The sequence below is a fragment of the Marmota monax genome, unplaced genomic scaffold (genome assembly GCF_021218885.2).
Source record: "Marmota monax isolate L192 unplaced genomic scaffold, Marmota_monax_Labrador192_F-V1.1 WCK01_AAM20220418_F8-fsc00036, whole genome shotgun sequence".
Classification (NCBI taxonomy): Eukaryota; Metazoa; Chordata; class Mammalia; order Rodentia; family Sciuridae; genus Marmota; species Marmota monax.
Genome location: NW_026694491.1, coordinates 7,050,105 through 7,063,249, shown reverse-complemented (window position 1 = coordinate 7,063,249; position 13,145 = coordinate 7,050,105). Strand labels below are relative to the sequence as shown.

Here is a 13,145-nt window from a genome sequence, read left to right as displayed (position 1 = left end):
AAGACATAGTTGCATTTCCTCAACTCCCAGAAGCCATTAGCTGAGGAAAACAGGGTTTTCTTATTAAAGTGGGCTCTATTTGGACATAGTGGGGTCTTGGCCTTGGAATCAGATATTTTTTTCCATAATAATCTACATAAATAAAACTGCACCATCATTAAAGCAAAAACACACCAAAGTAAAAGACAAACTCCAGGTTTCTGTTCAGATTTCATATTAAATAATTTGGCTTTTTGTCTTTTTAATATCTCTTTCTAGTCTTTGGGCTGAGAAATGCTTTCCTTATACAACATGAAAACAGATATCGACAGTGTATAGCAGCATTCTTATTACAAGCCCAAACAGAAGACATCAAAGTATGTATTTTAACTGTGTGTGTTTTTGCTTCTTCAGAGTTTACATAAGGCAAAACCTTCAAGCCTCCTAAGTAGAGGTGAATTAGAAATTCCTTCCCTTTCCATCTTCCGTGCAATTCCCCTCCTCTCTCCCATTCCCTCCCACCTCTCGTCCCTGTTTAATGGTAGTCTTCTTCTCATGCTCTTCCTCCCTGACCCTCATTGTTATACAAAATTACATATAAGATGGTGTGAGGGGAAAGGAAAAAAAAAAGAGAGAAATGTGTTACAGTAGATGGGGTAGAGAGAGGGGATGGGAGGGGAGGTGAGGGGGGGTAGGAAGAGGATAGGAAGGGCAGCAGAATACAACAGACACTAGTATGGCAGAATGTATAAAAGTGGCTGTATAACCAATGTGATCCTGCAGTCTGTACACATGGAAAAATAAGAATTCATACCCCATTTGAATCAAATGTATGATATACGATGTCAAGATTATTGTAATATTTTTAGCAACTAATAAAAAATTAATTAATTAATTTTAAAAAAAAAGAAAAAAGAAATTCTTTCCCCTGCTTTGGGAAGACAGTTTTGGGAGGAGGGAAGGGAGACATCTAGTCCTTATGCTCAGAAACCTCAGCATTGACACTTTGCTCACATGGGAAGGGCAGAGCTGACAAAGCCTCTTGCTTTCTCTGCTGCAAAGTCAATAGATGACTCTGAGTTCTGCACTTTCTTTAGGAAATGGGGGAAGGATTGCTTCACATTGCGTTAACTTTTGGCAGCAGGGTACCAGGAATTGAACTCAGGGTCACTCAATCACATCCCCAGCCTTTTTTTGTATTTTATTTGGAGACAGGGTCTCACTGAGTTGCTTAGGGCCTCGCTGTTGCTGAGGCTGGCTTTGAACTCGCAATCCTTCAGCCTTCCAAGCTGCTGGGATTACAGGCGTGCGCCTCTGCCCCCGGCCACATTATTAACTTTTAAGATGCTCCAAACAATTTCCAAAGTGCAAACAATGTGATGTCAGCTTAAGTGAGGGCCCAATGCAATAATTAGCTATGTCAAGTTCATTCTTCAACCTTTGAAAATGTGCTATTGTTTTTATAGCTATGAGTTGAAAGAGAAACTGCCTTACTTTGGCTTCTTTCTAAGTTCCTACTCTTGTCTTTCCCCTGGTAGACTTCCATTAAAACAACAATGTGGCCAGACCATAAATGCAACATTTCTTTATTCTTAAAGAACTCAATTTTCTGGATTTAGCTCCCTTAGAGTCTGGTTTTCAAATTATACCACTGGTTAAGAACCTCAGTTTCTTAATGGGAAGTCAAGAAAATCAACTTCCAAACTATTTTTATTCTCAGTACTCATTTTTCTAATTAGTCATCATTGACAATTATGGTTCCTTGATTACTCATGACTATTTATCCAACTTGCACACCATATTCATTTAAGCCATTTGCATTTTTCTATATGATTAGAGGTATTTAGAGGTAAGAAAGAAAATGAAAAACGTATGCAAATGTTTTGTTAGTCTTCAGTTTTAAAAATCAAGCCAATAAATATAATGGAAAATACGAATCCACACATGGTGAGAAACGATCTGTTTAGCATTCTAATCTAGGTGTGTTTTTCTTTTTTCACAGAAAACATGGATGACACAAATAACAGCAGCTATCTCTTGCTTCACCAAGAGTCAGGAAACCAAGAAAATAGCATTAATCAAACTATCTGCAGAATCCTCTGAAATTTAGGGACCTAAACAAGTGGCAAACTTTATTAGAGTTTAGGGCTTTAAGTATTCTTTCATTCAATCTTTTGGTAACACTTAACCTAGTAATGAAGTAGAAGGAAATGTGCATTCATTCTAAAGGTGTTCCAAGATTTGAAAATTTGAGCTAGGAAAGTCCTTAGTATAGAGGAATAATGACTGCAAGAAATTTGAACTCTGAGGAACTTCTTAACAGCAACATATTGATATTCAGACTATCTTCTAATATTTAAGTCAGATTTGTAGGAAGCATGAGTGAAGAATGGTGCTATTGAAATTGATAAAGAATGAATGGTCAGATAAATGGAATATCAGAAAGAAAGCAAGGTCCACTGCTTGTGTCCAGTATGAATTCTGGCATTTTATTTATCTATTAAGTAATGAAACCAATTTTCCTATATCGCTTGTGAGTGAGTCTTACTGCTTCAGAGTCTTACCTCAAGCACAATGATAATTTTTGATACAAAGTTTGCCCTTTTAATATATTCAGAAATATATAAGTTCTATATTTTAACAGCAGTTTTTAAATTCCTTTTCTCTACCGGTCAGTTTACTCATCTTAGGTGTATTCATATTACGCTAACTTGGACAGGAAAAAAAACCCAAAGATCGAATTCCATTATTTTATTTTAAAAAAGAAAAACAAATCTCTCTTCTACATCCACCAACTAAAATTTTAATATGGAAGACGTTCATAGAAATAGTATCTTTGTTTTTTTGAAGAATGGTGGTTATGTATGAAAAAAATTTCTGGATTTGTGTGGTATGTGTACGTGTGCATGTTAATACAGTATAGTCAATTTATTCAACAGAACTTAGAACTTTTCAAATTTTTTATCAGAAAAATCAGCTTGAACTATTATCATGGTGGGTTATACCATTAACTGAATTTAAGGAAACCTGTTTTTAGGGTCAGATAGCATCATATGGAAGTCCACAAACTTCCATCTCAGGCATGGTGCCTTTTGCAGTTTCCAAAGTGGAAAAACACATTTATCAAATTTTGCCTCCAGAAAACTGAAAACTTAACTGTTTTATTAAAGCTGAAGAACAAAATAGAGAGGATGATGTTTGCAGAAGTCACATGCACAGTGATTCTTTGAAGAAGCCACAGATGTCACCATGCAAACACGGTAGTGTGAGCAAGCACAGCAGACAAGCTCTTGTGCAAAAGCCACGCACTATTGGAATGAGATTCATGGTCTCTATAGTAGTGTCAGGCATTTGTTAGGAATAAGTGAAAATAAAAGGAATATCTGGAAAGTGGTAACTCTTGTTCATATAGCTTAATATTTATAAATGAGAAGAGGACAAGGCAAAGAAAAGGAGAACAGATTTCAAATGAGTTCCAAGAGATGGTATCTGGGTGGGATTAAAAGCAATTATGTCCAGGAGAAGACAATATAGGTTTATGCAAGAAAAGATTTATGAAGAAATTTATGGCTAAAATAAATATTTTTAGGAAAAAAATTAATGATCATCTTGCAAGGAATTTTTACTATTTTTGTTATAAACCTCCCAAAGAGGAAAGCAATGTATTAGGACTAGGCAATCGCTCAAGATTCCTCCAGTCCCTTGATTCCAATAAAGAATAAGACAGGGGGAAAAAAAGTTATATTGAGTCTTCAAAAAAGTATCTTTAAATGGTCACCTGGGTATTAAAATTACACACACAATAAAAGGGAGATTAATTTTATATTTTTGATATTTTTTTCATTTTGTTAATTCTCCACAACATGGAAAAGAGTGAAAAGGAAATGTCTCAAGCAAAATGGCATTTAATTTCTCTTGAGATCAGGAACTTAATTACTATCCTAAGTTGAATGACATTAAAACATTATCACTGTATATATCCAAGTGCAGAGTACTAATAGTCTGTAAATAAACTGATGCAAAATGGTTAATATTTTGTTCTCTTTTGTTATTTTGGTACTAGGGATTGAACCCAGGGGTGCTCAACCACTGAGCCACATCCCCAGCCCTTTTAAAATACTTTTAGAGACAGGGTCTCACCAAGTTGCTTAGGCCCTCACTAAGTTGCTGAGATTGGCTTTGTATATCTTGTTCTCTTTTTTAAAACAGATGAAATAATTTATAGTCATAGAATACGTCTATTAGAAAGAAATGTTTTTTAATATCATCTTTAACATATTAAAAAAAGACAAAAGCAATAATCCAGCAAGGATCCTTCCATTGGTCTTTATACAGATTTAAATGTTGTGATGTGGTTTACCAGTTATATTTATAATTAATAACCCGAATCACTGAGGTTAGAAATTACAGTATTTACTGAGCTAAACTCTCTCACAAAATAAGGCACAACTACATGATCACAAGTAGTAAATACAACACAAATAATGGACCCAAAAACTAAATGAGAAAATATTCATGCAAAGGTATGTACAGAAGCTATGAATATATGATCCAGTCCAAGGAAGTACAGAATGTCTTACACACGACTACATCATGTTACAATAAGTTCATTACTTCTACATGGAAAGAACTTAAGTGATTTCCAATTCTATTTTATACAATTTTACATAAATTTAGTAAGTTTATGCACAATATTCACATCTGCAACAATAACAAATTGATCATTAAAATTCAGGCATAGGGCAATTAAGACACGGTAATGTGTGGCACATTATAATTACAGACTGTCATTCATCAGGCTCATGTCTAAGAATACTAACTCGATGGCACATTTAAATCATATGGATCAAATCATCCATGGTTTTATAGCCAAAGTGCATTAAAAAAAATTCTATCATCAAACAGGTCATGAATATCAAAATATATGATCATAATTTGCTCTCCACTTAAAAGCTAAACATTTTTAAGCAAGTGCAAGATTAAAAAAAGTGACTTTAAAGATCCCAAAACTATATAAAATAATCATAAAGACTTTTTAAGAGAGATGGGAAAATAACAAATTTGGCAGTTACTATTTAAAAACATTACTGTACGGAAACTACTAAACTAGCTAATTCCACTTTAAGAGGTAGTTGAACAAAATGTTTATTTGTACACTGTATTGAGGTTTTTATGTTTTTTTCCCCCTCTTTTTTCCTTCAAAATTAACAAATCCTATACCAGCAACTTTGCCTTCTTTCTATTAAAAGAATTCTGTCAGTATAATTTATTACACACTAAGCCAGCAAGACTTGATTTTAACTCACAATTCTGTGGTTTGCAATTTACTAACACTCAATGCCAACATGTTTGGCATTAGAACCAAGAAATGAGACCCTGCATTTGCCAGCTCCAATGTACTGAAAAAATAATAGTACCAGCAAACATCTAAAATGTATATAGCCAACAAGAACTCAGAAAAGGACTTTTTAATTAAAAGGGGGGAAAAACCCTTTTTATTTCCAAAACACATTAAACTGCTGAGTTAATAGCAAGAATGTTTGGTTTCATTTATATTATCAATATAATAGCCTAAATAGGTAAATTATTGAGACCTATCAAATGAGATTAATTAGAAAAAAAAAAAACAGAAAAGTCACTCAAACACACATTGTTTTATTTGCTGTCCCTACAATTGTGAATACGTGTGGGTGAGTGGGGGTGGAAGACCCAGAGAAGTCTGTAGTGTGTCCAATTTGATGAAGTTGACATTCTAATCCAGCATTCTCATTCATGAAGTTTTACTATCTTAAAAAAAAAAACATTTATGAAGTTTTATTATCTTAAAACAACTACAAAACAAACAATTCACAACAGTATTGTGAATATCTGTTTTTCCAACATATACAGTTTTACTTACATGTAAATGTATAGAATTAAGATAATTTTGAAAGAATTTATTAGTATTTAAAATGCATAAGTCATTCAGTTTCTATTATCCCAACTATTATTTTTCATAAAGAACCATAGTATTTATTTCTTCATTATAGATGCTCAAGGATATGTTTATACAAGTTCATGGATTTAACCAATGTCCTTAATAGCTAGCTACTGGCTGACAACAGGATTTCTATAAATTCTTTTTAGTAATTAAATGAATATGTGACAATCTCTTTATTTATATATGTGTAGGTATGACATAAACATAATTTCATTTCAGAATGATATTTGAAAGCAAGTGCATCTTATAAATTATTTGTGGTAAATGAAATATTAACTCTCATCCTTAGCTGTTACAGTTATTAAATGATTCCAACTGAATGAATGTTATGACTCTACATTTCTTCTCTAGAAAGATAATTAATAAACTAATATTTGTGACTTCGGTCTTCAGATGCTTTCCAGTTTTCTAAATTATCAAGACAATGACAAAATAAAGTTCAATTCCATTGTTCAGCATACAGAGGGTTAATTCTTAGTTACCCTTAAAGTGTGTGGTAATTCTGTTTCACTTGTTATCATATAAATATATTTGTTTTAGGTGATACTCTATTCTCTAGCTGTTACTTAGAGGTAATTTCCAAGCATTATTTTTTCAAAGTTAAAAAGATTTCCAAGTTAATATAGGTCCCAATTCAAAAGCATTTCAAGTAAATTTTACAACTTTTAAAAATTCTTCCTTTAGGTAAGAAGAAAATGTGAAGTAGAATATTTAATACTTTCTTATCATTTTGTATTTTGTTTTCATGGCAAAGACCATAGCAATACCATTTTCTAGCTTTAAGATGCAAAATTATAAAACAATTACAGTGACATTGGGCTATGCTTGGGAAGATAAAATCAAATAAAGGAAAAAAATCAGATCTATTAAAAAGTAAACTCAAGACTCCTAAAGATGTTAGAGAGACAAAATGAAGGTATAACATGAAAGCTAACCTCAGAAGACTTCCCACTTATGAGAAAACTAGAATAGGACCATGATACAATTTCTATTATTCATCTTTCAACTGATGGTGAAGGTGAGAAGCTTTATAGGATTTTTAATGAAAAATATTGGGAGTTTAAAAATAAAAAAGAAAAAGAAAATTTAACCCTAATCTTCTAAATACTATCCCAGGATTACCATAAAGTAAGCAAATTGATTTTATAGAGGTTTTCATAAAATCTACTAAAGAGAATTTAATCCATATCATTAGGACAAAAACTATGTTTGAATTCATGGTTAGTACATATTTTAACACAAACTGTATTTAAAACACCCAAGTAGTAAATTTATAACATAACAACAAAACTGAGCTACAGACCTATATATAAATGATAAAGATAGAAAGTTTTATAATTCTGTGCATGATTCCACAAAGAGAATGTTTAAAACAATAGTGTGCTGTTGTGCAACAAAAACAAATGATAACATGATCCATGTACATCTTTGTACATATAATTTGGGAGAAAGAACCTATGGAATTGTACTCATTGTTTGTGAACAATGAAATTATATTTAAAAAAATACATTGCTATTTTCTGTCCAAAGTTTATTTACATTTCATTGGCTAATTCTAAACTTGGCATGAAAGCTATTCCAGGGGTTAAATGGAAAAAATAATGAAAGATGAACTCAAGTCTCACAAAAATAGAAGAGTTTTTGTTGATATCGATAACGTTCCAAAATATACGGATTCTAATTTGGTCTAGTATTGCAACCAGAATCCAAATCAAAGAGTAGTCCAAGACCTCTATTAAGCACATTTATTAAAAATCTAATGTTAGTGTGATATTACTCTGGAGTTGTGATGACTGTTAGCCTTGCAAGTCATTGAAACATGCATCGCAGACGCGAACAGGCTTCTTGGAAGAGGGAGTTAAGGCGTTTTTGGCTGAACATTCAGCACAGAAGATATTTCCACACTGACGACAGTGATGCTGTAAATGATAAAAATTAAACAATTTCAAGCACAAACACTATAACAAAAGCATTATAAAACTACAGTAGTATAGTCACAGACTACACTGTAAAGGTATACTAATTTTCCAGTGATTATCCTATTACTTAATGAAAGAATATTTCAACATGTTAATTTAACCCCTTTGTTACATTAAAGTGAAGACTTTCTTATTTATTAAACACTATATAAACATTTTATGCCTGTTTTTATCATAAAATTTTCAAAAGAACTCTAAAAAGCATATTTTAAGTGTGAAAACACACGTATCGAACAAAAAACTATATGTTTGCCAAATGTTTCAGAAATACTGTCTTCAATTGGAATTTACACATAATTATTTAAACAGTACTATTTCAAATATGTGTCTTTACATCTCTCTGCTTTTTCTTCCTTTAAAAGAACCCATTGATGACTAAACCTCATGAGTTCAACACTGGTGCACTGGATCCAAAAATGTCCCATAGAATAACTCAGTAGGAAAACGATGACTGAATTTAAAACTAAAATTCAAACACAGGCTAACCAGAAACTAGACTACATGAAATTTAATATGTAGTTATAAAGTTTACCAACAAATGGAATTTTTAAAAAATTCATTAAATGCAGAACTATTTTGATGATTAAAATACTATCAGTGAGAAATGAGATCCAGAAATGTAGCTCCAGGAATCAACCCACTCACCCGTCTCACTGTGACCGAGAAGCCTTTCCCACAGGCCATACAGTTCTGTACTTCGTTGTCCTCAGCCCACTTTCTATTCAACGCTTGTGTATGTTTGATCTGTTTTTTTTAAAAAAAGTTCCAATGTATTATGATATTGAATATTATAAAGAATGATAAATTATTTCTAATATGGTACCAGATATGTACAAAATTTTGGCTGTCTACAACATGGAATAAAATTTTAAAAATTAAAAATATTTTGTTCAACTTTCATTTGTCAAAAAAAAATCTGAATGAAAATAAAATTAAAATTTATTCCTCAGAGGCACTGATAATTAGCCTAACTCTAATGATCAATCCTTTCTAGGGATTCTAAGAACATACTTACATCACTTTTTTAACACATACTGATTTTTCCATTCTTGGGTATTCTTGAATTTTGTTAATTCTTTCCCTGTAACTGACAATTCATGAATGACATGGTTCTCAAACTAATCTCTGAGATCTCTGAAGAAGTCCTTTATCATAAAGTAAGCAAATTTATATTTAATAACCTATAAAACCTATAATATCACTGTACAGACAGTAGCTATTTGAAAAAATTTATTAAACATGAGTTCTGTTTTTTTTTTTTTTTTTCCAGTGCTGGGATCTAACCCAGGGCATATGCTAGGTAAGCACTCCTGTATTGAGCCACACCCCAGCCCTGCTTTACATTAAAAGGTCAATTCTAGTCTGAGAAACTGCCTCACATCTCAAGTAACTTACCTGAAGGGACTGGTTTTCTCTGCCCAGCTCCTGCACTGCTGCAGTTGTATTATCCAGCTTTCTTTGCAATTCTAGGACTTTGGTCTGAAGCTTTTCTATTTCACCTTCTCCTTTAAGACATCTGGAACAGATAGAAAAGAGAGAATTAATTAAAAAAAAAAAATCATGATGAGCTAGGGCTGTGGCTCAATGGTGGAGCACTTGCCTAGCACATGTGAGGCGCTGGGTTCAATCCTTAGCACCACATAAAAAATAAAAAACAGAGGCAAATTTTAAAAATCACGAAAGAATCTTTCTAGAATATAGGCCATGGACTAGTTAGTAATTTTAAATATAAACACATTCATTTCAATTATTTGATTGTTCTAAGGATCAGTCTTTTAAATGTCTACTTAAATACCTGTAGGCCTTAACATACTTTTCTTAATTCTTGTATTCTAAAAATGTGGACTGTAACAATCTTTTAATTACCTACAATGGAAATGAACTACTTTAGTTAACATCAATTACCTTTCTAGCAGTGCTCTCCTTTCGTCTTGATTATTCTGAACCGTGGCTTCTAAGACTGCAATCTCACCACGTAAGTCGTCAGTCTGTTTCTCTAGCTCACTAACTCTCCGTTGACTAGACTGCCACTCCTTCTTTACAGTGCCCAAATTCTCATTCAATGCTGTAATCTGCATGGTAAGTTTAGCCTCATTTTCTTCATGTTTCTTCATTCCCACTTCCTTTTCTTTTATTTCAGAATGCTGAGAAAAGAAAAAAAAAATGTGTGTGTGGGGGGGACTATTACAAAATTAATTTATTAAATTAAAAATATTGGCAATATAAATAATATTGCTGCTTTAGGAAAGGAGGTAAGAGAATATATTTCACTAGACACAAATAAAACTTATTCTGCAAACATCTGTATAATTTGAATGGGTTCAAATGCTATAATCCTGAAATGATGGGTAGCAGGCCTCTCATAAGGTCCAGGTTAAATGACACGACTTGAAAGTCTTATTTTTTCTAACAGAGCAGGGGAAGACACACATGGTAGGAACAGCATGATGCCCTAGAGATAAAGCTGACACTTCCTTAGGTCACTCAATGTATCCTTTAGTCTCTATCAACCTGCCAAAAACCACAATACAAGCCCTTCAAGTCACTCTTTGAACTTAAAATTCCAACTCTTCATCTAGAATATTCAGCAGTCAAGTTATCTAGGGATATTGAGTTAATTCAATAAAGGAAAGCCAGATACTTCCCATTTGGCATGTACAGCTCAGGGAAGGAAAAGCTGACTTTGTTCATCCTAATTCCAAACTGAAGTTTCCAATTCCCCTTATCAACATTCACTTTGACAAAACAAATTTCACATGAGTAGCTTTCACTCCATTTACCTCAATCTATAAGTTTGTGGGTTTAAGAGTTTCAAACATTTGTGGAACAAAAAAAAATGACTTTTTAAATTATATTTTAATTGAATTTTCACTGATATAAACAAAATATGATAACAGATAAAATATTTCCAATCACATGTCAACTATTTAAGCAAATCAGAACTCCTTTCTTGAAGACTAAAATCTTAAGAAAGCATAACATCCATCATAACTTAGAACTTAGATAGAAACTTAGGTAGAAAAAAATCTTCCCCCTGGACTGATTTAGAGTGCTGTTCAACATACTTGCCACCACTAACTCACTGACCAGTTTAGCTTCTTTCTCAACAAATTCTTTCTTCAGCTCATCTTCTTCCTTTTTCACCTGCTCTGTTAGTATCTGCAGGTTTCTCTTCTCCTGTTCAAGAGTTGCCTTTAATGAGTCTACTTTTCCTTGAAGTTCTAATTTCTGCTGAATTAAAAGTTGTTTGGCATCCTTGAGATTGGTTACCTCCTGTTGAAAGGTAAAACAATAAATCATTCTTGATAATAAATATGTCACAAGGCAGCTGAAATTTATGCTATTTACCACAGACACAATGAGTTTACTCACATATGAGATTCTTCAAGTTCAACATTTGGAACAGTTGGCTAAAAAGATGCAAGAATAAATTTGCCTCCTGCCCACTCATCATTTAACCCAGGTGACATGTGGCAGGTGCATGTTTTGATTATATTATGTGGAGAAGCTCTCCATCCCCTCCTCTCCCTTTTCTCACTTAATAAGCATTTATTTATTATAGGTCATCATTGAGTCATCACACATTGTTACATTCTGAGGCTGTAATGAGTTATAGGACTTTCCTGCTTTAAGGAAGTCAATTCCGGAAGAATAGAAGGGCATGAGATTACAAATTATGATGCAAAATGCCAAGTGTGCTGATAGAAATAAAGAGTATTAAGAGAGCACTTGAGAGAATCTGACTTTTCTCTAAGAAAATGAATAACATTTTATAAAGCAAATGATAAATGCTTTCTTTAGCTGACACCCTATCTGTGCTTATAACAGGCAAAATGTTAAAAACGAGATTATTAAAGGATTTTAAGAAGTAAAATAATTGGAAAAAAACAGAATTCCTTAAAATCTTAATTCCAAATTCTACATATTTTTATTATCCATGAGCATCATTTGCTAAAATAATCTCTCTTAATTATCATTCAATGAAACCTAATATCTTACAGTTATCATAGGTATATATAGGAATCATGTAATGCAAAAAGCACTCTGGCAAGAGATATTGGTCAAAAACAACAAAATAATTTACCTAGCACATGGTAATTTGCTCTCAATTTTCCTAATATAACATATTAGTATATATCAACACATATATAATTTTATAGAAAAATCCAACAACACAGAGGAAAGTAAAGTAATTATTTTAATATACCTTTATGCTTTCTTGTTTGTGGGACTTGAGTTCTTCACTCAGCTTGGTGATTTCTTTTTCTTGTCTACACTTAATTTCCTCTATCTCTGCCAATTTAGATTTTTCATTTGCTAGTTCTTTTTCTTTTATTGACTGTAGAAAAATAAGTTTCATTAAAACATAATTTCAAAGCAAAGACTCAAATGAAAATTAGTATAATCAAAATACTGTGACTATTGATGACACTAGCACTCCCCTTTGTACTTAATTGAAGCAAATTAATATACCCTGTCTTGCCTACCTCCTTCAATAATATCTTTATAAAGACTAAATGGTTATAGTTAACACTGTAAAATGGACAATGTCTGACCAGAGCAGCAATTCTATAAAATGTAGCCCAAACTACCATTCTTATTCTTCTAACTCCTATGCTATCAGTATCACTATCTTTACATAGGTACCTATTAGAACATTAAGCATCATTTAATCTCTGAAATAAATAGATTTTTAATCCCCATTTTATAGATGAAAGATCAAAAGTTTAAGACAAATAATCCATCACAGATGGAGTTAATTCTGAAACCAGATGTATCTGATGAACACTGTTGCAATATCTAAAAACTATAGTTCTAGCTTGTTGTGATGGTGTATACCTATAATCCCAGCTATTTGTGAGGCTGAAGCAGGAGGATTGCTAGATCAGCCTGGGCAACTGAGACTCTGTCTCAAAATAACATTTGAAAAAAGGGGCTGAAGATGGAGCTCAGTGGTGCCATACTGTTGGGTTCAATCCCCAGTAACTAACACACACACACACACACACACACACACACCATATAATTCAGTCAGAACTTCCCAAACTTAAGGTATAAATCATGAATTCCATTCCAACTTCACCATCCTTATATACACAAAATCATCCACAATTTTTTTAATTAAAAGAGAATTTTGAGAATTGCACAATTTAGAACATACCAAGAACTTCAGGAATTATAGAATAATGCCTATCAGCTGATAGGAA

The 13,145-nt window shown here is 32.7% G+C and overlaps 2 protein-coding genes across 5 annotated transcripts in view; one reads left to right on the top strand and one right to left on the bottom strand.

The window, feature by feature from the left end:
• Nucleotides 1-4,010, top strand: part of Plekhg7 (pleckstrin homology and RhoGEF domain containing G7) — a 64,902-nt gene extending 60,892 nt beyond the window's left edge. For all 4 annotated transcript variants that reach the window (XM_046419382.2, XM_046419383.2, XM_046419381.2 and 1 more), the window contains 2 exons: nucleotides 259-356; nucleotides 1,982-4,010. In XM_046419382.2, coding sequence (XP_046275338.1) covers nucleotides 259-356; nucleotides 1,982-2,089 — 206 coding nt within the window. In that variant the 3' untranslated portion in view covers nucleotides 2,090-4,010. The remainder of the gene's footprint in view (nucleotides 1-258; nucleotides 357-1,981) is intronic.
• A 210-nt stretch (nucleotides 4,011-4,220) lies between these two features.
• Eea1 (early endosome antigen 1) overlaps nucleotides 4,221-13,145 on the bottom strand; it is a 134,632-nt gene continuing 125,707 nt past the window's right edge. Inside the window, exons 24-29 of the mRNA XM_046419306.2 lie at nucleotides 12,146-12,277; nucleotides 11,026-11,211; nucleotides 9,844-10,082; nucleotides 9,334-9,454; nucleotides 8,584-8,682; nucleotides 4,221-7,878 (exon numbers count right to left, since the gene is read on the bottom strand). Of these exons, the coding sequence (XP_046275262.1) occupies nucleotides 7,756-7,878; nucleotides 8,584-8,682; nucleotides 9,334-9,454; nucleotides 9,844-10,082; nucleotides 11,026-11,211; nucleotides 12,146-12,277 (900 nt within the window). The 3' untranslated portion in view covers nucleotides 4,221-7,755. The remainder of the gene's footprint in view (nucleotides 7,879-8,583; nucleotides 8,683-9,333; nucleotides 9,455-9,843; nucleotides 10,083-11,025; nucleotides 11,212-12,145; nucleotides 12,278-13,145) is intronic.